General features: G+C 34.9%; 2 protein-coding genes across 5 annotated transcripts in view; one reads left to right on the forward strand and one right to left on the reverse strand.

The window, feature by feature from the left end:
- The window catches only part of LOC128994009 (influenza virus NS1A-binding protein homolog), a 56,688-nt gene extending 49,308 nt beyond the window's left edge, over window positions 1-7,380 (forward strand). For all 4 annotated transcript variants that reach the window (XM_054418197.1, XM_054418199.1, XM_054418200.1 and 1 more), the window contains 4 exons: window positions 2,829-2,954; window positions 4,050-4,223; window positions 4,752-4,922; window positions 5,591-7,380. In XM_054418197.1, coding sequence (XP_054274172.1) covers window positions 2,829-2,954; window positions 4,050-4,223; window positions 4,752-4,922; window positions 5,591-5,796 — 677 coding nt within the window. In that variant the 3' untranslated portion in view covers window positions 5,797-7,380. The remainder of the gene's footprint in view (window positions 1-2,828; window positions 2,955-4,049; window positions 4,224-4,751; window positions 4,923-5,590) is intronic.
- Window positions 7,381-8,990: 1,610 nt separating this feature from the next.
- On the reverse strand, window positions 8,991-20,592 carry LOC128995830 (zinc finger MYND domain-containing protein 10-like). Its single transcript, XM_054420847.1, has 11 exons — window positions 20,460-20,592; window positions 18,005-18,113; window positions 17,176-17,289; window positions 16,175-16,308; window positions 15,307-15,447; window positions 14,404-14,528; window positions 12,637-12,791; window positions 11,536-11,673; window positions 10,982-11,094; window positions 9,352-9,471; window positions 8,991-9,132 (listed from the first exon to the last, which is right to left on the reverse strand). Exons 1-11 carry the CDS (start codon window positions 20,546-20,548, stop codon window positions 9,072-9,074), a joined length of 1,299 nt encoding a protein of 432 aa, XP_054276822.1. The 5' UTR covers window positions 20,549-20,592; the 3' UTR covers window positions 8,991-9,071.
- Window positions 20,593-23,307: the final 2,715 nt, after the last annotated feature.

Here is a 23,307-nt window from a genome sequence, read left to right on the forward strand (position 1 = left end):
AGTAAACTATCTACCTTGGGCCAGTGATTAAAATTGCATATAATATGTTTCTGTGTACGTTGCTACAGTTTTACTCAATTTTTTTTATGAACAAAAACTGATGCTAAACTTTATTTGACCAAATCCCACCTAGCTTATTACCATTACAGATTTTCTGTATCTCATAAAATAATTTCTGATATTAAGTGTTGTGTTTTAACAATATTTCCTATATTCATAACTGGTCATGTTCATAGTTTTAATAATTGCATGTTTTTATATACGGATTAACTATTCTGTGAACTCCAAAAAATGTTTTTTTAGTTGATTTGTAAAATCTATATAATTAATACGCTACATGAAACTTTGTCGGTTGAACTCCTCCGCCATTTCTTAACCGATTTTATCCATTGACATCTCATTGGAAAGAACGTGTCGCGTAGATTTGCAAACTGGCCTTACATTTTTGAAAAAGTCCCTCGGGCTCTGCCCCAGTGGCTTTAAAAGTTCCCATGTTATCCTTATGAAGAACATAATTGTTTACATTTTGGTCAGCTGTTTAATTTAATTGCTGTTATTTATTTTTCAATTCAATGAAACCCATCGAGTACATTTATTTACTATTTGAGTTTGTGTAAACATAACCTCCAAGACGGATTTTGTTAGTATGGTTGTACAGTATCTTAAATTTGTGTATTTATTTATCGTTGTTTTGTGTAGCTATGACGGATCGTGTTAGTACGATTGTAACATTTATCGTTGTTTTGTGTAGCTATCATTTGTTTATTTGTTGTTTTTTTTCTTTTATATGCCTCCGACGTGACGACAACAACACATATAGACAGGAGGCGTAATCGTGATAACGACCGCAGCTCACAGAACAGTGGCGAGTATTAGCATAGACAAAATCAGGCTTAACTCATCACAGTCAGCACCTGACCCTGGACAATCTCAACTATTAGGTTACAAATGCCCCCTAACACTACCCCAAAACGACTTTTCGTTCTCAATTGGCCCTCTATAAATGACCTGTGTTGCCTGTACAGCGAGGCATTTTGAGAAGGAGAAAACCGGCCCGAATGCTTTAGGTTTATCAATAACGAAGATAAACATAGTCTGAGTTACACACCGGTAATCTTTGAGTTGACTCTTTTAAATTCGTTGTAAATATAACGGTTATTCGTTTTGAAATATCTTCTGTAATATTTGCAATTGCTCGAATTCGAGCAACATGTACACTAGTGATAATTATTTCAAGGGTATAACAAGTTTGTTAGAGTTTGAATTGGAATGCCCATACAATTAGTCAAGAATAAATAAACAAGGCATACTGCATTAAATGTTAGAAACCCTGCTTAATTTGCATATATCAGAGATATGTCTTTTTAATGTTTTCTTTTGATAATCACATCTTTAATTGGGTTCGAATACTTGCGAATTTTTGTCATTTTCACTACAAAATTCTGTCAGTTGTAAACTTAAAAAACAAAAGACACCATGATGGAAAAACTATTTTTTTATGAAACATGAGGATCTAAAAGGTGCTCTGGATTTGAATAATGACCATGTTATTTTTCCACAGGACATTTGTTTTGCTGACTGCAGTGTGGTATTCAGGAAGGAAATGCTCCTGATTCAAATATATTTAAGATCAATAATTTTTTGTAATGGGGAAAGGTGTTACAGAAATTACATTCTTAGTTGATTAACCTTTAGTAATAGAATATTTGTGCTTGTCCTTGATTACGAATGTTTCCCGTTTAACTATGAACTTACTAATGTGTTAAATTTGTTCTTCATGAATTTGGTTTCCTAATCGTAGGTTCATATTTTCTTTTGAAAGTTGGCAGACATTTATTTGATTTAAACATCTTATAACCACTCTTGGTTTTTTGTTACATAAAAGATTAGTTTTTCTCATAATTTCAAAGTTTTTTTGCTTAATTTATACAAGGTTTGATTTACAAAATTGTTAATATTATAATGAGTTCCTGTGTATCAATTAAATTATGACCATTGAAGCTAAAAAAAAAGGTTGATCACAATAACTATTATAACAATATAATGCAGCCTATTCCTGATAAGCTTCGGTGATATAAATAATATTAACAGAAATAATTTTTACCGGAAAGATGTAATTTAACTAGCAAAATTTAGCTTGCATGTAATACAAGGCAATGCACGCGAAATGCATGGGTTACTAGTTTACATGTCATAAAATTGTTTTTGTTGGTTAAAGTACTAAAAAGTAAGAAACAGCCTCATGATAAAATCCTGCTTTTTCAACTATAATTAAGTGAATGCTTAGAGAAAGATTCCCCGTGATTTTGTTATTAGATATTTTAATCTTGAGGATATCGTCCCAATTTTCTTTGTTAGTGTACTATAACCTTTTAGAAGAAACCATTACATTACTATAAATTTAAAATAAAAACTTCACAAATAATTTCAAAATTTTTAATTTCATGAGGCCTTTTTCCAGCTATGCTGGCATCATCAGACACATCACAAAACATTACATTACTGTTTTTACACACTTTTACATTACATTCATAAATTTTTCTACATATTTTTTTGTATTAAGACTATGCTCAAAAATAATTTTGATTTTGGAAATAGCAGTTTTCATGTTTAGTATTCTATCTTTTTAGTATCTCCTCTTTATTTTTACTTTAACCAGCTTAGATTTCTAGTAAGTGAAAAACCTTCACCAAAACTCACACACATAAAAACCAAAATTCTTTTAGTTTTGCATTTTTGGATAGTTATGTTCTGTATTCAAAATTTTCCTTACACATCTAATATTAACTAACAACATCACTACTATGTTTTTCTGTATGTTTGTCCAGGTGTGTGTGAGCTGGGAGGCAAGTTGTACTGTATTGGAGGATGGAACGGACAAGTAGGCATCAAACAGTGTGATGTGTTTGATCCAGACTCTCAACAATGGACTACCATCGCTTCCCTTCTGACTGGTAAGACTATAGTTGATTTTGTGTAAATATTTAGTTTCATTCAATCCTTTTTTTATGACAGTAATTTTGAGTGTTTAACCTTCTTACTTGATTTTTAATATTAGATAGATTTTTACGAGATCAAACAAATGCCTAAATTTATTTTGACTGTGTTTTCGATCAATCAATCATTTAATCAATTTTCTTTATTGAGATTTCTTTAAGGAATACAATAGTGTCATATGATCACTTAGAGAATCAACAACTAACAAAAAATCAACATGACTTCTTGAAACCATCAACCATTCAACCATCACTGCCATTACAAGCTTTGTACTGCAATTTGTGTGCATTTTAATCCAAACCTAGTGAAAATTGGCATAAATAATGCAGAAACATAAACTTAAAGAGCCCTCAGTTATATGACCAGTTAATTGGGAGAGTTAGGCTGAAAGAAAAGAGTCTGTGTTTAAACTTTGACATTGCATTCCTAAAAATTGAAGTCAAATCAGTACCATCTTGGGTGCCTCAGACTTTGGTGCACAAGGGACGATTTGGATCCACAGCATATCCACAAAAATTTGATTGGTTTTGATAATTTCACTTGTAAAAGTGTTATAGATTCTTCCTTTCAAAATGCCTCTGGTGTAATAAAAAAAAGGGGTAAATGAAAAACTACTCATATCAGTTAAAAAAACTAAGGGTCAACAGGTCAGATTTTTAAAATTTCGTTTTGGTCAAACAAAAAGGTTTGTTCCTGATATTCAGGCCAATCTCGTTGATCCAAAATCTAGTTGTTTTGGGAGATTTTAATTTCTATTGATATAGTGAACGTCTTCTAAAGTCATGGCAAATTATGAACATCTTTGCAGTCAATGCGAATTGTGATCAATTAGCTCAAAAATTATTTCTTGCCCGAACAAACCCTTCGGGCCAACTGTTGGCCTACCTCGACCAAAAAATATAGGGGACGCGGAGACCCTAGAGCAAATCTAGCACTATGGGTATGCTAGACGTTGCAAGCTAGTATGAAGGCATTCTTTTGTAATACTGAGTGTTGTACAGTCAATGGGACCAGCATGTTGTGTAATCTATAGCGAATGGTGTGACTTGCAGGCAGATACCAGGCAGGTGTTTGTGCCATGAATGACAAAGTGTGGGCTGTGGGTGGCTGTGACGGATGGAACTGCCTCACTTCTGTAGAGACCTACGACCCTCAGACAGATCTGTGGACCTTCGCATCACCCATGATCACTGCCAGGAGGGGTTGCGGTGTAGCCGTCTTCAAAGGTTAGTGCTAAATGTCTAGAGTATTTGTTTTGCTCGGGTGTGGTCATTGGATGAGCATGTAGCATTATCCAGAGGATTCAGGTGATTTTCATGCCAAAAGAGATGTACTTACTTCTTACAATTTAGGAGAATTTACAGTTAGTTGTAGGAGAGATTACATGTAAAGACTTAAATAACCTGAAGTGCTAAAATAACACATGTAATTTAATTAAAGAGATGAATTTCATGATTATAAAGAAAATGTGAATAGCATAGTTGGTCACTGCCTTCATGAAGCAAAACCAATTTTATAATTTTGTATTCTAAGCTATCATATAGTTATCAATTATGTATTCTATCATAGATTATGTTTCAACTGATCAGACTGTAAAGCCAATTACTTATTAGAAGCCATTGGAAATACAAAATTTAAGTGTAACAGAAATAATTAATTGACAACTCAATGTTGATGGCCAACTGGCAACAACTTGCACATGGAAGTGGGATATCTTAACAGTGAAAGCTGTACTAACAATGACTTGTTCACAGGCAAGCTGTACGCTGTGGGAGGTTCAGACGGGACTCACTCTCTCACTTCTACAGAGATGTTTGACCCGGAAACACAGACCTGGAGTCCGGGTCCCAACATGACGACTCCACGCTCCAATGTTGGCGTCACTGTCATCAACGGCCGTCTCTACGCCGTTGGAGGATTCTCTGGTGAGGAGTCGTTAAATATTTGTTGAATTAGTTTGTAAGATATAACAATGGATTTTAGGCCGCAGATTTATGTTCGTACTTGTGGTCTTAAGCTATGGGAACTCAGGGGAGAATGGAGTGAGATAGCTAGTGTAGCTTTTTAAACCGTTATAAACAACTTGTGGACCTACAACGCATACCTAGAATTGCCAAAATTGATAACAGTAGAACCTTCTGGAGTTTTTGCCTTTGCACCCCTCCACAAACCAACAGTCAGCTAGTTGTTGAAAATAGTGACGGGCAAAACACGTGTCCTACGAAGTTGTGCCAAGTGCATGCAGACATAAGAATCAAGTGCCAATATACGCGATTTGTGTAGATTTGTTAATGAAGAAGACCAGTTTGGTCCAGTTTTGAATCCTATAATTATTAGACGGCAATGTAGATATTGCTTAGCTAGCACAGTGTAGGATGGATGGGATATTTTGTGTAGCTTTGTTACTAAAACCTGGTTCTACAGCGAGAATCAATATCAAAAGGCCAGTGATCAATCAGTTAAAATAGACATTTCTCTGAAACCAAAATCTGTAAATAACGTATTTATAGAGAATCTAATAAAATATCTAGTTTTTTTTCATGGATATGCATACTCATCACCATCAGTTTTTAACAATTGAAGTTGTTTACAGGAAAAACCTTCTTGAACAGCATTGAATATCTGGACGAAAAAACTGATGAGTGGACAACTTTCAGTCCATCAGGCAACGAAGACACCCCAGCCAATGGTACAGACAGAAAACCTCATGTGAACGGACACACAGACCAACCTATCTCAAGGTTCTCCTTCGACAAATCATCAACACATTCCAATGGGGATACTTCCCCTTCCAGCTAAATTTGAGACTGCAGCCTTTTGTACTTTTCATAATTTGGATCGACCATTTTACAACATACAAACCTTTGTATTTACGGAGCATTTTAACCAACAATCATATACAGGTCTAAAAAAAACTTTTGATTAATAATTTTTATGTTGAAAAACCTTTTTTAAATTTTACTATTTCATATTTACATACGAGAGAGGATTTAAGTTTTTCGAACAAATTATGGAATGTACAACAAACACTTTGATAGTTTTACATTTACTCAGATCTTTTGTACAAACGAGTGTAACAAAAATAACATGTTTTCAGGATAAAATGTTTATCATGAGATCTTCAAAGATTTATAGAAGCTAGGGTCGATGGAGGATATTTTTTTCAGAAAAATTTATATAACGTGAAAGTAATATAAAAAAATTCTAAAATTTTAAAAAAATTGCTTCTAGATCAGGCAATATTTAAAGACAATAATGTCAAATATGCTCCTTGGACCTAGCGTCGAATGTTAACCCTGGATCACTAGAGCTTGTGGTTCTAATTGTTTTCTACTGTCTTCGGTTTGATCACAATTCAAGTCCACCAGAGGTCTGCATTTATAGTTGGCAAGAAAGAGATGTATTTTGATATTCATTAAACTAAGTAGTTTAGCGACATAAATGTGTAGATTATAGTGACCTCTCCTCTAATTTACTCAGTGTCTACTAAACGTTCAAAGGTTTGATAAGTTACAAAATCAATGTAAACCTAACTTGACCTTTTAAGTCTCTAAAAACCTGGGATATGATAAAACGTAAAGTTTGCCGAGGTAACCTCTGAGAAACTTACTGATTTTGAAACCTTTCCTTGTAACAAAATCATTTTCCTGCTGTTAAGGCTGAGAAATGGGTCCACTCTTCCCAAGTTGTTTCCTTTTGTAAGTCAATCATACAACAATCCAGTTAACTATTTATGCACGTTTAAAAAAATCAGATTGATGAAAACCAAGTTTGATTTAGCACGAGGAAATATTTGCAGTATTTTTATACTTGTTTTATATTGACGAAAGTACTAAAATAGCATTTAGGTGTCATGACCAGGTCTAAAGTAATATTCTAGAAGCAATTGTTAATGTTGATTTGTGTGACTAAAGGTTCTCGACAAGTCTGGCTGTGTTACGTAAAGATTTTATTTTATAACCTTTATTGAGGTTCTAAATGATCATGTAGAGTGTTTATTTATAGTTTAAGGCTGAATGATTGTTTCCAGTTGAAAATGAGGTTTTTAATTTTAAACAATATTATAATTGTGAAAATTTAATTATTTTATAAAGTTTTTAGGATGTGATTTGAAATCCCAGTTAAAGATAGAGGAAAGAATAGCTTTTATACTGTTTTACATTTTTATTCTGTTACTGTACCGATCCTTATGGTTTAAGAAACCGGTTATGAATTATGTTTACTCTGCTTTGCCTTTTAAATTATTAAAATTGATTGTATGATGCTGATCTATGATTTAGTAGTGTAATTTCCACATAAATATTGTTAGTATTAAGATATTCAGTATTGTTGAATCATGTGGGTCTGGACAGCTACTACAAATAAAGGCAATCTTGTAAAATATATTGTCTTTTAATTATAAACTCCTAGTCTTTCTGTCATCATCATAACTGAAAATCACAAAAGGGCTTTTGCTTTTACTATGGAAACCACTAAAACAACTACAGTATCCACATTAGAACTCCTAAGGCCGGGGCCGGGGCTCAGATGATCCACGTAGTCCGACAACACATTGAATCAAATGAGGGTGGCCACACGGGGCGATCCTAAGCGGCCTGGGCGGATTGTCCGCGCCATGTCGCGGATTGTCCGCGGATCTTAAGCCGCGTTGGAGGGAATGACACACGTAGTCTTATGAGAGTGGCCACACGATACGGATTGTCGGGTTGGAGCTCATTTTCAAGCATTTGTAGTTGTTTTTTTTTTAGTTTGTGCTTGTGAGTTTCGGTTTATAGGTGTAAAATGTTCGATACAGACAAATTAATAGAACTTGTTAAAGACAAACCATATCTGTGGAATTTCTCATGTTGTATTTCATGTTGTACATTTCTCATGAGTGTATCTTCCTTAGTTATATGCGGTCGAATCAATTGAAGTAGCTCGTCAAACAATGCTATCTACATGCGATAGTAACAAAAAAAACTTCCGAACTATGGTTTCGCATGTGCTCATAAAAGGTTTGGAACACAAATGGTTTATTGGTTATGAAAGGATGGACCCAATGATTTCAGTTAACCTTAGGCTCTAGCTCCCCACACGCTTCTAATGCACAAACTAACATAAGTGTTTCGTCCATGACTACAACTAACGAGTGAATTAAACCATGTTCTAATCTTACAGTACGTAGGCTGGGAAACCTAAACCGGAAGCGGTTCATCCGCTCCGTGTGACCGGGACATTGTCGCGCGGCTTATGATCGTACAATCATAAGCCGCGCGACGTGTGGCCCCGGCCTTATTGTAAGTCCAATTAAATTAAGGAACGACGAAGCACAAAGAAACTTAAGGAACTCTAAGCAAACACAGTTTAGTCATCGATAATGGTAAACAGCATGCCATATACTCATTTGAGGAACGTTTCAAAAAGACTATCATCAATATATATAACAGCTCTTCACAACTTGGTGATTTGTAATAATTTTCTTCAGAATATTTTCATCCAGATTATAGGGATTAGGATCAATGATTTTTGTATCGAACTGGTGAATAGCTTAAGAAAGTGAATTTCCTGAAACTGCTCCCAGAGACAGTAAAAGGCCCCAGCATAAGCAGCACCAGACAACACTTATCGGCTTGGCTTGTGGAGAGACCATTCTACACAGTTGAAGAGTTCATGAACTGGAGAACTTCACCGATGTTCCAGTGAGGACTAAACAACCCTCATAGTAATAATCATCACTACCGACAGCGCCTCAAAGCCAAACAACTTTATGCTATTTTATAATTAAATCTCTGTAATGTTTGACGCCTATTCCGTACTCTATGTTCAAGAATAAAGTATTCTGATTCTGATTCTTAAAAAAGGGCTTAACTAACTGTAGGGATTGATTTCTTTACCATAAGGTTTGTTTTAAACAAATCTATACCTAATAATGAAACATTTGTCTTAATCATTCAAACCATTTTATTCTATTAAAATTAAGTTATATTCAAATAAAATACATTGTTCAATATTTGAAATCAAATTATGTACATAATCATATAGTATGCAAAACTTGTAGGAATACATTTTGACAAAGTTACTTACAACTTTTTCTATGGTGTCACAACTAAACAGGCGATCTTGTGTTTTTCCCACTGCTTCACTTGGCACTCCCTGAGGTAAAAAATACATTAGATAGTTAAAATTATTTACTCACATCAATTAACTGCAAAACAGCACATAAAACTGAGGTAAGGTCATAGCCATGATGAAAACATAACTATGTAAATTACTAAACAATGGACTGAGACACTGAGAGTTAAATAAGGGAGTATGATTTATCTATGGTTAAATCAAGAAGCATTGGGTGTGATATAGAGAGAATTGAATTACCTGCCGCAGTACCATGCAGCCTTACAGCGAGAGCAGCGTCTGGCGGCCGGCTGACCACAGTTGGCACACCTGGGAGGCTCAGGCTCCACCAGGTCCAACGTCTGATACGCGGTGGCCACCCTGCAATGGAATGTTTAGCAATTCTAGGTGCTTTGGACTGTGCTTCTGGGGGTGTTATTTATCATTTGAAATGAATTGAGTTAAGTACTTAAAATTAAAAATGTGTCCTGACTTCCTGGTCATAAAGTTTGTGGATTAAACACCAAAAAGTAAATAAAAAATTACTGCCCATACAAAACTAACAGGCTTAACCTTACTTAGTAATTTAAGACAAAAGCATGTTTATTATCATGGTTGGTTTGCTTAGCCTTTCTCCTCTGATTTTACCTCAATTATGTTGGCTTCCCGAGTGAAAGTTTCAGAACTTTAGTCTCAACCCCCTTAAAGGCAGTTTCACACTGGCGTCCGCGGACGATAATTTCGTCCGCGGACGGATGAAATGATTCGGATGGATGCTACTGCCTTCACATTGCGAGCTACGTTTCAATCGTCCACTCATTCGGGCATGCGCATAGGGAAGTTGGCAATTCCTACTACAATCATAGATTAAACATACTTCCTCTTACAACTCAGTGGAGGTGTGCAAAATGTCTGAGCCTTCTGTCCCATGGTGTCAACCCGGATTTTCTGTTCTGTGGCTTGATTCAAGTAGTGATGATAGTGACGACGAGGTTGTACTTTTGTACTCATTATAAAAAAGGAGAAATTGGGTTCATCCGATTAACAGTAAGCGGCAGCAATTTGGTGAATCATTGTAATAATGCAAATAATCATAGTAATACAAATCATTGTAATAATGATTTACTGTATTCGTATTTATACAGTAATATTTATGTATTATTTATACAGTATTCGTATATATATACATGGTTATTGGTTAGGATACTTTATTCTCTTTGTAATCTCTTTGGAGTGTAGTCGCAATTTCCAACCAAATTTTATCTTTCTCTTGTTGATCTCTATGGTTCTATAGTTGTATCCCAGATAACTGGGTAGGCACGGACAGCCTCAATTAATTCAGCCATAATAAACAACAAGGGAGGACACAAAAAAAACAACTAGATGAACACTGACTGTAAACACAAACTACTAAACACTGTGATGCGAGTGACACATGCCTCGCTGAGAGCTACACGTGGTTTGGTGCTCTGTCTGCGCATGCGCGAGGGCGTGATCGTCCGCGGACGTTTTAGAAAAATCGCTCCCAGAGCGATTCCGCCAAATCGTCCACGGACGAATTTCTGCATCCGCGGATGGACGCTACGTTTCAATGGGCGGTGTGAACGGTCCCATCTGATAACATGGGCAGCGATTTATTTTCGCATCCGTCCGCGGACGAAGAAATCGTCCGCGGATGCCAGTGTGAAACCGCCTTTACAGTTCTAGTTTAGAAACTAAATACATTGACATTAGACACTGAAGTTTTGAGTATTCAATCTAATTTAGGATGATGGTACAGTACAGGAGCATAGTTGAATGAGCTGCTCACATAGTTAGGTATACAACACATGGACACACTCAGTTGTAACAACCTCATGAAACATAACCCTGTTAAAAGACACCGACTCACCCTTTTGCAATGTCTTGGATCTGAGAGATGTCAAGATTTTCCAGGAATCTTCCCAGTTTAGCTGCCAGCTTCTCCCAATTGCCACTGTGCTTCTGTAGAAGTTTCTCTCGATACTGAAAATTTTTTGTGATAAACATATTTCAAATGGTAAACAAAACAAATTCTAAAAGCTCTAGTTACAGTAGTACATAATACGTTTCTTTCTTTGTTCCGGATATTTATAGGTGTTGGCCTCTCCGTTTTCTCCTATCCATCCACATTTCAGTTTCATACTCCATCTAGATAACCCGTTGTTCATCATCTATACAACTTCCTCTCTGTCCCATTCCCCCAATCACCCTCCACTTTGTTCTACAATGAACTATCTCTTCTCATTTTTTCAAATCACCTTGACTCCTTGACCTAACTACCTTCCCACTGAAACTATCTTTAATCACCCAACTTCTGATTTCCATTCCTAAAACTCACTTCTTTATTACTAGAAATGAGGTTGAGTTGTCTAAAATGAGTATTTAAAGACATTCAAAGATCATACTTCCAGTAAATTTTGCTACCTGAGAGTACAGTTCCAGTATAAGAGGTCTGGACTGAGGTGGTGGCACCTGAGCTACAGACAGCTGACACAACCAATGCTTCAACTCTACCAAAGGAGACAGCTGGTCCAGCAGTTCGTCATGTAGGTAGCTGATCAGCTGGAACATGCAGTGCCGTTGAAGACAAACGTAGTAGTTAACTTAACAAACAATTTTTTACTGTGAAGAGTTAGATGTTTGAATCTATTGTAGTTTTTGCAAGCGCCTTGAACTTTAAGCAAGAATGGCAAAAAGTGCTGAGAAAAACAAAAAATGGAAGTAACAACTCTCTAAAACCACAAAAACACCTCTATTTGACTTATCTAATGTCTAAGTTCAAACTCGACTCATTGTGTCACAATACACTTTAGTGGTAGTGATAAAACAAAATAAATCGTCAGTAGAAACTCTCTCTATATTCTAATTGCGCTTCAGTCATAGTGCTTAAGCAACATTACTTATTCTGTCACTTTGTTAAGGAACCAAAATCGTTCAGTGAAAGCAACTGTAGAGTAACGTATAACCATTTACCAACTCTATTGACCTGACTATTTGAACCTTAATTACAATTACGAAAGTTTCTGGCTGTAGATATTACTTATCTCAACTACCAACATTTTATTAGAGTACATTTGTTGTTGTAGCCTGTAGTTTTTGATTTACGACTACAAAGGTAATCTTATAGAATTCAAGTTCTGGAAACTTTGATAGGAAATAAAACGTGTATGTATAGACATTTTTAGGATTCTTTGTGACGAAGCAGGCTTACCTGCATGGGAAAGAGTCCAAACTGGTACAGGATACACAAAAGCCTTGTGCCAGTTGGCTGAGTTTGGACTCATTCCCATGCAGTTGCTATCCTCACAAAAAATCTTTAGACCCTTTTGCTCTATGTTACATCAAAATTGCTTGTCAATATCTCTTACAAGCTGATGGTCTTGCACAGCAAAAGAATTGAGGACGATCACCTGATAATACAGTGGAAAATGGTAAAAGACCAATCTATTAGTTCGAAGGCATTATTCCAAGCATGACCAACCACTAGTTTATCAAAATTTGTCCGAGGTATTAACTGCAGCTTACCTTACACAGCTGATGTCTGCGGAAGTCGCTCATCTCGTAATACTGCAGAAACCTTTGATCCAGCAACACTTGTCTAAGGCATAACCATATTTGTCCCTCACTTTTGTTCAAAGGCTCGTCTTCTCCAGTCTCATAACGAGACTTCCAGTTTCCGTCTGCATTGTAGAACAGCATTATTAATTGGTTATAATAATTGAAATCGAATAAACTGACTTTTAACTTTATTGCACAAATAAACTTAATCTTTATATCCTTGGAATCAATGCTTGGCTGTTCAAAAGCTAATTTAATATTTTTAAAACTATTTTTTACATGAAGCTGTGAATATTTTGGCTAATTTACACAGTCTTGTTAAATACAGGGTTGCCACAGACATTAAAAGTCAGGATTTTTGGGTTTTGGTCAAGAAAATGTTTAAAAAAGTGTCATAAGACAGGAAAAAATAGGAAAAAGTCACAAAAGTTTGCAGTGGCACACGTCTAAATTTTCATTGCAGCTCAGATCAGAAAAAATTGATTGGATTGCGTACAATAGTTAAATTATTTTGACAGTAGGAGGCTTTTTATTACTGTACAGAACTTTCTGAATATTAATTACATGAGGCTTCTTTAATTGATATTCAAATTATTAATCAAATTAATATCAATTATTATTTCAAGTTACTTTTCTTAATATTTAAAAACATGATTGTTTAATTTCTTACCAAGCTTTGTTGTTAAAGCTATTTTATTCATGTTTTAAGTGCTAAGTTTAAAGTTTTTATTGTTACTTCTGATATTGTACTCACAATATTTTTATATGTTAATTTACTATTAATAATTTAGTAAAGTTAATGTAAGTTCCTTGTTTTTCATGACTATAGTGGCAGTTGTTTTAAATTTTTACGATTGTAAATTGTAACACATTGTTTATTTATTTTTTAAATAAAAAGGTGAGCGTAGGGCACCCATGGGGATGGAGGAGGTTGCATTAAAAAAATAACATAATTTTTCTTTATTTCAAACCCGGTTCCGAAGAATCAGGACAAATTCCTCAGACTGGTCAGGAAAAGTCACAAAAAATTGCCTCAAAAACTGTGTGGCAACCCTGAAAGGTGGTTTCAATTATCAATAATTTTTTTATATTCCCTCAATTTTTTATAAAAACCTGGACTGCCTGTCACCATAGACTACTGGCTTATGGGGTGAATGGCGATCTAAAAATAATGAAACAATGCGACAATCAGTGGCTGATATAGAATATTTTTTTTTGGGGGGGGGGCGAGATTAATTTAAGGTTAGGTTAAGTCATTTCAAGTAGACACGCGCTGAGATGATACTTTATCTCGGTTTTTCTGCGGTAATTTGTGCAAAATGTAACCTTTACTTTACTGAATCAACCCGAACTCACACAAAATATCACTGTCTGCCACGGTGATGACTTTGCGCATGATTCATGATAAATTAATCATATTATGGTACCTATTTTTTCATCATATCTATTATTTTGGGGGGAGGCCTAGGCCCCCTCGGCCCCCTTATATTTGCCCCTGACGACAATATAAGTCACAGGGGCTATTTTTTTGTTACTAAAGAGATTGTTCTCACACCTTCGTTACAGCAGAGTTTTAAGTTGTAAGCCTTCTTCAAAGACTGAAAGTGATATCCATTTAATCCATCTACATAATTTTTAAATGGTAAAAGTTCTAAAAAAGTCCATGTGTTAAAAAACTAATTATCCTCTTAACTTTTTTAATAAAATCTTTTGATGACTCTATTTCAGACATACCAACGAATTGATACCGCCCTCCGTCCAAGTCCGATGTGTACCATGGTGATAGTTCTAGGACTTTGCATAACAACATCGGAACATCATGATGATTGTAGAATCGAGAAGAAATGCCCAGAGGTAGTCTAAAGAAAAACAATCCCAACGTTGATAAGTTAGTTAGTCAATTATTAAAATTAATATTTATTTGTCACTAATTTATCTAAAGTAAAGTAAGTAAGGTGTTTGAGTCATACCATTGACTTTGAATAGTTTTATCACTCCTATCCATAGTCAAAGGTTGATAATTGATCAATGTGAATTACAACAGATCGACTTTAGTAAGAGGTTATGCCAAAGTAAAAGGAAAACTAGCCCATAAGGCACTAGCAGCTAAGAGGTTAAAGATGCATTTGCGAAGTATCAGAAGGGTTGCTAGTTTGATCCTAATGAAAATAATATTTGATGGTTCCAAACTGAACCCTGGTGTCCTTAATCATTGGGCTTTTAATGCATAATTCAGGCTAAATAATCTGCTGGCTTAATTAAGAAAAAAAACTATACTTAAGGCTGAACTTGTGTAGAACTTACTTCACTCTACACTTATCCTTCACTCAAATTTTGGTAAAAAAAAATTCATCCAGCAGCATCCCATTTCAATTGTTAGTGGTGAACAAGTTGTGACCTGTTACATTTACTTAATAAGTTAGAACACAACATCTTTGTATATTTATTGTAGATTGGATCTTGCTTGGCCATCAAAAGGTAAGATAAATATAAATATAAACTGTGCCTCAATGTGCTAAAACGAACTGGATAAATAATTGTATATACTAGTTGAGAACTATTGGGCTCTCACTTTCAAGAATGATACATTCTTAAAAAGACAATCTTGAAAACCAATTGACAACTCTATTCACTCACATTTCAAAAGCCTCTGCGATGTACCGCAGCACACAGACACTGCGCAGCCCGATGTTGTGCAGAATGGTAGCCTCATGGTGCCTCAGTTCTTCTGAAGAACTCAAGTCACCCAACTTGTCCTTTAGCACTCGAGGAACATCTCTAATCAACATGGTGAATAATTAAAACTTCTCACAATATCGTCAAAAAGCCAAATTATACCTCTATTTAAAGTATGGTTGTTGTTAAGAAATTTGAAGAACTATGATAGCAAGGATAGCAATTTTTCAGAATATTTAACCCATCTTCTGTAAGGCGTTTTAAGTTTCCACTGTTAAAGAAAACAACCAAGTTTTTTTCCCATAGTACCACTCCAACCAACAAACATCTTAAATATTTCAATATTTTCAATGTCATCCTTTTGAATATCAAAAAGAAAAGAAAAAAACACCATTTGAAAGTTAACAGGTGTCTCTCACTATGGTTTATTGTTAAGAACACATCTGATTTAGTTGAAAAGAATTATTTGCTTAAACAACCATAAATACAGAATATTTTCGCGACCAACCTAATCTGGGTGCTACAGACATATAGTTCGGAGAACACTGGTAGGGCCTATAGGAATTTCGATTCCTTTATTCACTATTGGAAACATTTTGTTGGTTTTAGTAAATCCTCCCTTATGCGAGAGAACATATTACCGTAGGTGACGTAGAAAGACCTACCCCCAGGACATTTACTTTTTAATTTTTATGTAAAATAGAAATTTGTTTAGTCTGCAGGTTTGCTGGGACGGGATTATTTGGTGAATATACGAATGTGAAATACAAGCTCCACATGTCCTAACCACATCTCAATCTTACATTTTCAATTAAGTGTAGGTGTTTACCTGTTAATAACTTGTAGAATGTTGTGCACACAATAGTCGAGCAGCTCCACAGCTGAGTCTTGCAGACTCTCAACACAGTCTGAGTGAAACGCCAACGACTCGAGCAACCCAAACGCTGTCGCTTCATGATACAGCTACATTGGAAAGGCATAACAGTTTTGATTAACATAAATGCAAGATGCTTTGTTACAGACTAGATTAGCTAAAACCTTTGAATTAAGAAAGAAAGACGAGGAGGTTGACTTTTTCCTATACCTTGGAAGCATAGTGTCATGATAGAAGGAGTTTACGTTTTTTTGAAACAATAATTCTGTAATAAAATATATACGTCTTTGTATATTTTGATAAACACAAAGAAACATAAATTTAATTAAAATCCTTTAGAAATGTGATTCTGATTGCGAGAAACAATTTAAAATGCCAAACAAAATAGTAATTAATTAGCTTAAAACTCCAAAGCACTAGACCTTGTCCAAGGGTGGTAAGAGTCACTAAGTGAAAGAATTGAGTTTCTAACTCTTTGTGTTTATTTAATCCTCTCTATATCCCTTAACACAGGTTTTCTATTTACAAATATACACAATTTTGATCCTGGTTCCGTAGTCCTCATACCAGGTAGTGGCTCCAGGCTCGTATTCAGGGTTTGGCGGAGGCAAGGGATCAGTGGTTGGATCAGTCCTAGCGTTTGTCCTTACTGGCCTGGTGGTATACGACAAGATATCCGTGTGAGGTCCCAGACCGGTGGCTCAGCACACCTATCCAGCAGGTGCTCATCACTTCCTAATGCCACTGGACCTATCCCCACCGAATGGTGCACAGTGATTGTAGGAGAGTATCGCATCCCCTCTATCGGAGCATCTTGCCCAATTTTTTCAACATTTTTCTGTCTTCATTATACTGTTGTCCCTTTTACATCCAAATTATTCAGACGGTCAAAATCACTTCTTTACAAGTTTACTCAATTTAGCCAGTAATTGCAAAGTTTTACCTTGAGTACTTACCACAACAAATACAGGGAAGACTTTTTCCTTTTCAATTTCAGCTTTGCAAAGTAGTGGGAAAATATTGAGCCTCCAAACAGACAAGCAGATTGCCTCATAGACTAAATCTTTTATCTGAAATTTCCAAAAAATTACTTTTCATCCTAAATTTTTAGTTAAGAATTTTTGTTTCAATAAAGAAAGGCAATGAATATCCTGATTACATGAATGAAGTTGGTTTTAAGTTTAGAGAGATATTTTCAGATTTGTGTTTCAAGCATAACAGGGGTGCCTTTGGTATGTTAAATTATTTTATTTTTTCATATTTATTATTCAACAAATAAATTTTAAATAATACATTTTACTAATTTTTTAAGGACTAAGGTATTATTTAGTAGGCTACATGAATAAAACCACATTTGTACACTTTAACAAACCTTTCCAGGAGCATGAACTAGAGGTGTTTTTTTAAATTTGAATAAATGTACCTAATTAATTATCTTAGTTGCATTAAAAAACTCATGAAGATTGTCAAATAAGACTTGTTACCAAAGTCCACTTCTTATCAAGGTTTTGCAATAACATGCAATTAAGGTAAATATAAAACCAAGGGTACGGTACGGTATTTGAAAATATACACTCGTTATCAAGTGCCACTTGCAATTGAGGTTCGACTGTATAGATGTTGTGCTTAATTGTTTTTTCTATTAGAAATTTTAGCAAATTTGTTAGAAATTGTCCTATTTCTTATTTATATTTGACTTATTATTAATGATACTAAATTTTCACAAGGAGTGCAAAGGAGTATGGTTGGATACAAACACACATTATAGATTTATAAATAACTAACCTTCCCATGCAGGAGAAAAGTTTCTTTTATTGTTTCATTGCTGTTGTTTATTGTTTCCAGCAAAGCCTCTTGATAGAGCATGTGAAGTCTCTTGTGGTTTTCAAACCAGCTGTAAACAAACATTTTGGTTTTGAAGCAATTCATGTAAAATATAAACTTTACACAAATACTGTACGGTAAGTAAAATCAAGTTGTCAAACCATCAAAAAAACTTTTTAAATAGGCCTAACATATCATTGTTTCCTCAACATCAGTCTAACTTCTAACCATCGTCATTTAAAACCTGTCACTCATTAAAAAATAGTAATCTTAATTTAAAAAAGAATAAGGTTGTGTTAGTTACAGCGTTTATAACTGAAAACTACCTACTGTACCAATTGGCATGACAATTTACAGGGATCTTCCTTGGTACTAGAATAACATAATAGCCTGTTTCCGTTTCAAAAACCCTTAAGGGAAGCGTCCTATGGCCCTTTGCAGTTTACAGTTAATCTTATGGAAGAATGTTTTATTTTGTTTACCATGCCATGTTTGTCATTTATTCTTGACTAGCTGTACCCGCGGGCTTTGCCCCGTTTAACTTCATAAGTATTCGCATGGCAAAATCACGTCCTGGTTGAAGTTCGTTCGCTACGCTCACTCACCTTTAGGTTGGAGCTCGTTCGCTGCGCTCACTTGCCTTCAGGTTAGCTCGTTCGCTACGCTAACTCGTCTCCAGGTTGAAGTTCGTTCGCTACGCTCACTCACCTTTTGGTTGCAAATTAGCTGTTGTCATAAATTAAAAAAAATAATAGTGCTGCACCCTGTTGGTAATCCTTGTAACTTTAATGCTATTGAACATCATAGAACAGAACCAACTTGTTTAATTGAAACAGCTGTTAAGAAATTCCTTTTAAATATGAAAAATCATAAGGTTAACATGGGAAACTCCAGAGCCACTGGGGCGGAGCCCGAAAGCCCGATCAGAATAAAAACTACTTAGTTTTCCTATTTAATGCCCAAAGAATCGGTGTACCGAATTTCAGCCTCCTAGGTAAATGGGAAGTGGGAGAATTAGTGATGAGTGAGTGAGTGAGTGAGTCAGTGAGGGCTTGGCCTTTTATATATTTAGATTAAATTAAATTAAGGAAACAGCTGTTGTAATGATAACCTAATTTTTAAAAACAAATCTATGCATAACAAATGAGAGCTATCAAATAGGTTTCTATTCCATTTGTTTTTTACGAATATTTGTTGTCAAATGTAACTGAAGGCATGCGAACGAGCTCATCTTGAAAATGAACGAGCATTTGACATAAAACCACATTAGGACAGGACGACGTCTGTCGGGCCAGCTAGTTGTTCAATAAGGTTAAACAACATGTTTTATTGTTTAACTACAGTACTATATGGAATTTACAACTATTTACAGCAACAACAACCCAGAATGCTGATTAACTGATGTTGGAAGTTACTATGATGTTGAAAATGGAATCCAAACAAAACCTTTAAATTTGACACATATGTAGGAGGAACAGCTACACACAAAATAGGGTACAAGGAGGATACACTCTATTTCATCCCAGTAAATTTGAAGACTTACTATGATTATGATGACTTAGTAAAATGTGAAGATAAATTAAGATTAGCAAGTGTTAGAAGTGTAGAATGAACTTGACAACAGCTTGGTTATATACAAGGACTAGTTAGTTGATTACTTTGATGAACCATGTAAGTTATCGAAAGCAAAAGATACTGAAAGGGTAATTAAGTGAGGAAGTAGGACCGGTATCATCAGTATAAGTTCTCCTTGGTTAAAACGGCTGTACTGTAGTTTCTGTCCTACATTTACTCACATATACTGCATGTTTGGTTAAGGTTATGTTTAGTTTAGAACAGTTTCATCAACTGGTAGTTAATGTCCTAATAGTAAATTCCTGTTGTTCAAAGGTTTATTGCGGACATTTTTCATCACGATGGTAAAAAACAATACACAACGTTTCGGGATCTAGAATCTGATCCCGTCCTCAGGTGAAAAAAACTTACCTAACACAATACAACTAAACTAAAAGAAAGAGGAGTAAATTCCTAATATAGTCCTAATAGTAAATGTAGGACAGAAACCAAGGTGCTTAACCGATAAAACTTAAGTTATACTACGGTGAAGGAAGCAACCCCCTTACTTTGAGAACTATAGGTTAATTTAATATTTTATTGCCTTGTCTCAGGTTTATATTACTGTATATTACAAAAATTTAATAACTTGAATTTTGGTAATAATTTTAGACATCGCACAAGAATAATTATAATATATAGAATAATAACAACACTAGAATAATTAAGCTACAATATATTTATAGATCAATTACTTCCACTTAGAAGGTTATTTCCTGATTTGGCATTTCATGCAAATAAGTTAACATTACATAAATATGTATAAAGCAAAAGAGGATTTGTTGAAATTTACGGTACTTACCTTAAACTTCCAACAGAATCTAATTGAGAGATGTTTAGGTTACTGACAAAAACTTCAATTTCAGACCTAGATAAAATTGTATTTTCCATCACAAATAAATTAAAATATAAGTAAAATTAAACTTAAACCTTATAAGAAAAGAAAATACACAAACACCAAGTTCTATAAGCAAAGATTATTGATTGTTTCAAAACAAACCAAACTAAATATTGAGCAGTGTAACAAGAAGAATAAGAATATGTAAACAACTTCTGTTTCCATGCAACAAAGTGGTAAGCATTCTGATTGGTTGATGTGGTTACAGAGTCACCATTGCAAAGGTTTTCATATTTCACATTATCTTACACACATCTTTCATCTAGTAATAAATTAGCATTGATTTGAGAGTAACAATCAGATATATTTTTTAATACTATACCTATGTTGTCTTTAATATTTCCTGACATAAATAGATCTCCGTTTTTATGAGTGAAGGTTGTATAACTATTCATTATCTTGATAATTATTCTCCAAAATACTTTAATAAATCCTACATTATAAATTTAACAAACACATAATTCTTCAAAACCTAAAAAAATACATTTTTCTCAGTTTCTACAAAATTTAGAAAATAAATTATTGTATTTTTTAAGACTCTGCGAGTGGGTTATGTATTTTGCCATTGCTGATATTGGAGATAACTTACATCATGGAGACCAGAAAAACTTTAACTTTACTATTAATCCTACTTAGAAAACTTGTTTTTAGAAGTTTCTCTTTGCTTTGTTGGAGGAAAAAAATAAGAATAAATCTCCCAACAATATGAATTTATGGTGGGATAAAAACCCCCACTTAATTTCAGACTAACTTTTCTGTTTCTTGATAAATTAATTTACTAATTGACTATTGGCACAACATTGGACCAAAAGTTGTTTTATCTCCTTAAAACCGGTTCACTTACAAAAATAAAACCAACCATCAAAACAAAACCAAAATCTTGTGTTAGCAAAAACTGTACTATTCAAAATACATCTTAGAGGTAAAATACATGGGTAAAATATAATCTCACTAATGTAACTAATAATTACATACTAAATTCAAGTATAAATTATTTTCACTTGGGATATAAGTACCGGTAATAAGTATATATAAATGGAATTGGCCAATTTATTTTTCTTCAAGAACTTGTATGGAAATTTTAACTTGATCAATCATAAAGTGTTTTTATCTGTATTTTTTTCCCGCCAGACCTCTTTAACCGGTTCAGGAGATTTTGTCTTTGTTCATTGTCCATATTGTCTTCCTTTTCTTTGCTCAAACAAATAGCTAGCCATTTAAGAGGGTTCAGTTTTTTAAACTCTTTCTGATTTTCTAATCTTTCTTGTTTACTTTTCCTCTTAACTCTAGTGTTTTCAATACGATTGGCAGGAATACCTCTATTTCTCAGTTCTAGTTGAATCATTGAGTCTTGTAGTTTCTCTGCTTTTTGCCTATCAGAGTGCCGCTTGAGGTAGTTTGTTAAAATCACAGTACTACAACAAATCACAATAAAACCAACTAGTCCCAGACCAATTAACGAATTTAATACCTTTCTTTCCCCGAAAATATTAAATTTATCTCCTATAAAAATGTTGTCAAACATAATATTCAAAACAGAATTCTTTCTGACTCCTAGTCTAAACCATGTGGTTATCCAAGTAAGATTGTATTTAGCTTGATGGACTACACACTCCCACTCCCCTTGATGTTGGAAAGAGACGGAATGAAGAAGATCTATATCCGTCAGACTGTACCAATGAGCTGCTGGATCTTGATACAGTTTACCATTCAGAGTCCAAAACTGTGTAAGATCCGAGAACAGAAATGTCAAAGGTGCAATTTCACAATGAAGTACAATGGTGCTCCTCTCCCTTGTCCATCTACTCGTAAGATTTGACACCACTGTAACCGATGTCAACTGAATGGCTGTTTTAATACCCTTTCGATCTTCTAAACCACAAATGTAAATACCACTGTCATGCAAACTAATACTAGATTTTTTCACAAGAAATTCATCAACAGAGACATTACCGGCTTTCTTTGGTTCGTACAAGAGTACACCATCTTTTGTCCACTCCACTTTAGTTTTTGGGGAGACATCTTTCAACTCAGTTACAATGTGTGGATTGCAAGATACTGTTAAGTCCTCTCCCACTTGTTTGCGTATGCTGTAAGCCTGTTTTTCCATGAGGGTCGCTATAGTTTTGTACATTGCAGGAGGTACGTCCCCACATTTGAAGTCGTTGCACACACCTTCCATCACATCGGAGCCGTTACAAGGCTGTCCGAGTAGGTTGGGCTTGGGGTTATCACACTTACGTTTGCGTTTCCCATGTCCGCCACCACAAGTAACACTACACTCCCATTGTCCCCACTCAGACCATTCTCCATTTACAGGGGCTGCATCAATGTTCGGCGGCTCACAATTAGCACTCCATTTAAGAAGCCCGGTGGATACAGATAAGGAGAAATAGTAAAATAATAAAATCTTTTTGGAACTGAACTCAAAAACTACTGTGTTTTCCAAAGTCAGTGTCAGTTTGTCTTCTCTCAACTCCAGTGTTAGGTTTGTCCAAGTGTGGTTTTTGAAAAGTTCTTTCTCCCTTCGCATTTCACTTAGCACAGAATGCTTATCTTTCAGTACAATCAGACCAAAGTCACTAACTTCTATCAATAGTCTGTTTTTCACATCGTCGATTAATCTGTGGAGAATTACTATAAAAGTTCCAACACCCCTGATAAATAATGTTAGGGAATCAAAATTTCCAAGGTCAGTATCCGTTTTCCACCAATTAAGGGGATACACATTTTCCAGCAAGCCTGGTTCACT

The sequence above is a fragment of the Macrosteles quadrilineatus genome, unplaced genomic scaffold, assembly GCF_028750875.1.
Source record: "Macrosteles quadrilineatus isolate MER2022 unplaced genomic scaffold, UCM_ALF_1.0 Scaffold_5__1_contigs__length_97177068, whole genome shotgun sequence".
NCBI lineage: Eukaryota > Metazoa > Arthropoda > Insecta > Hemiptera > Cicadellidae > Macrosteles > Macrosteles quadrilineatus.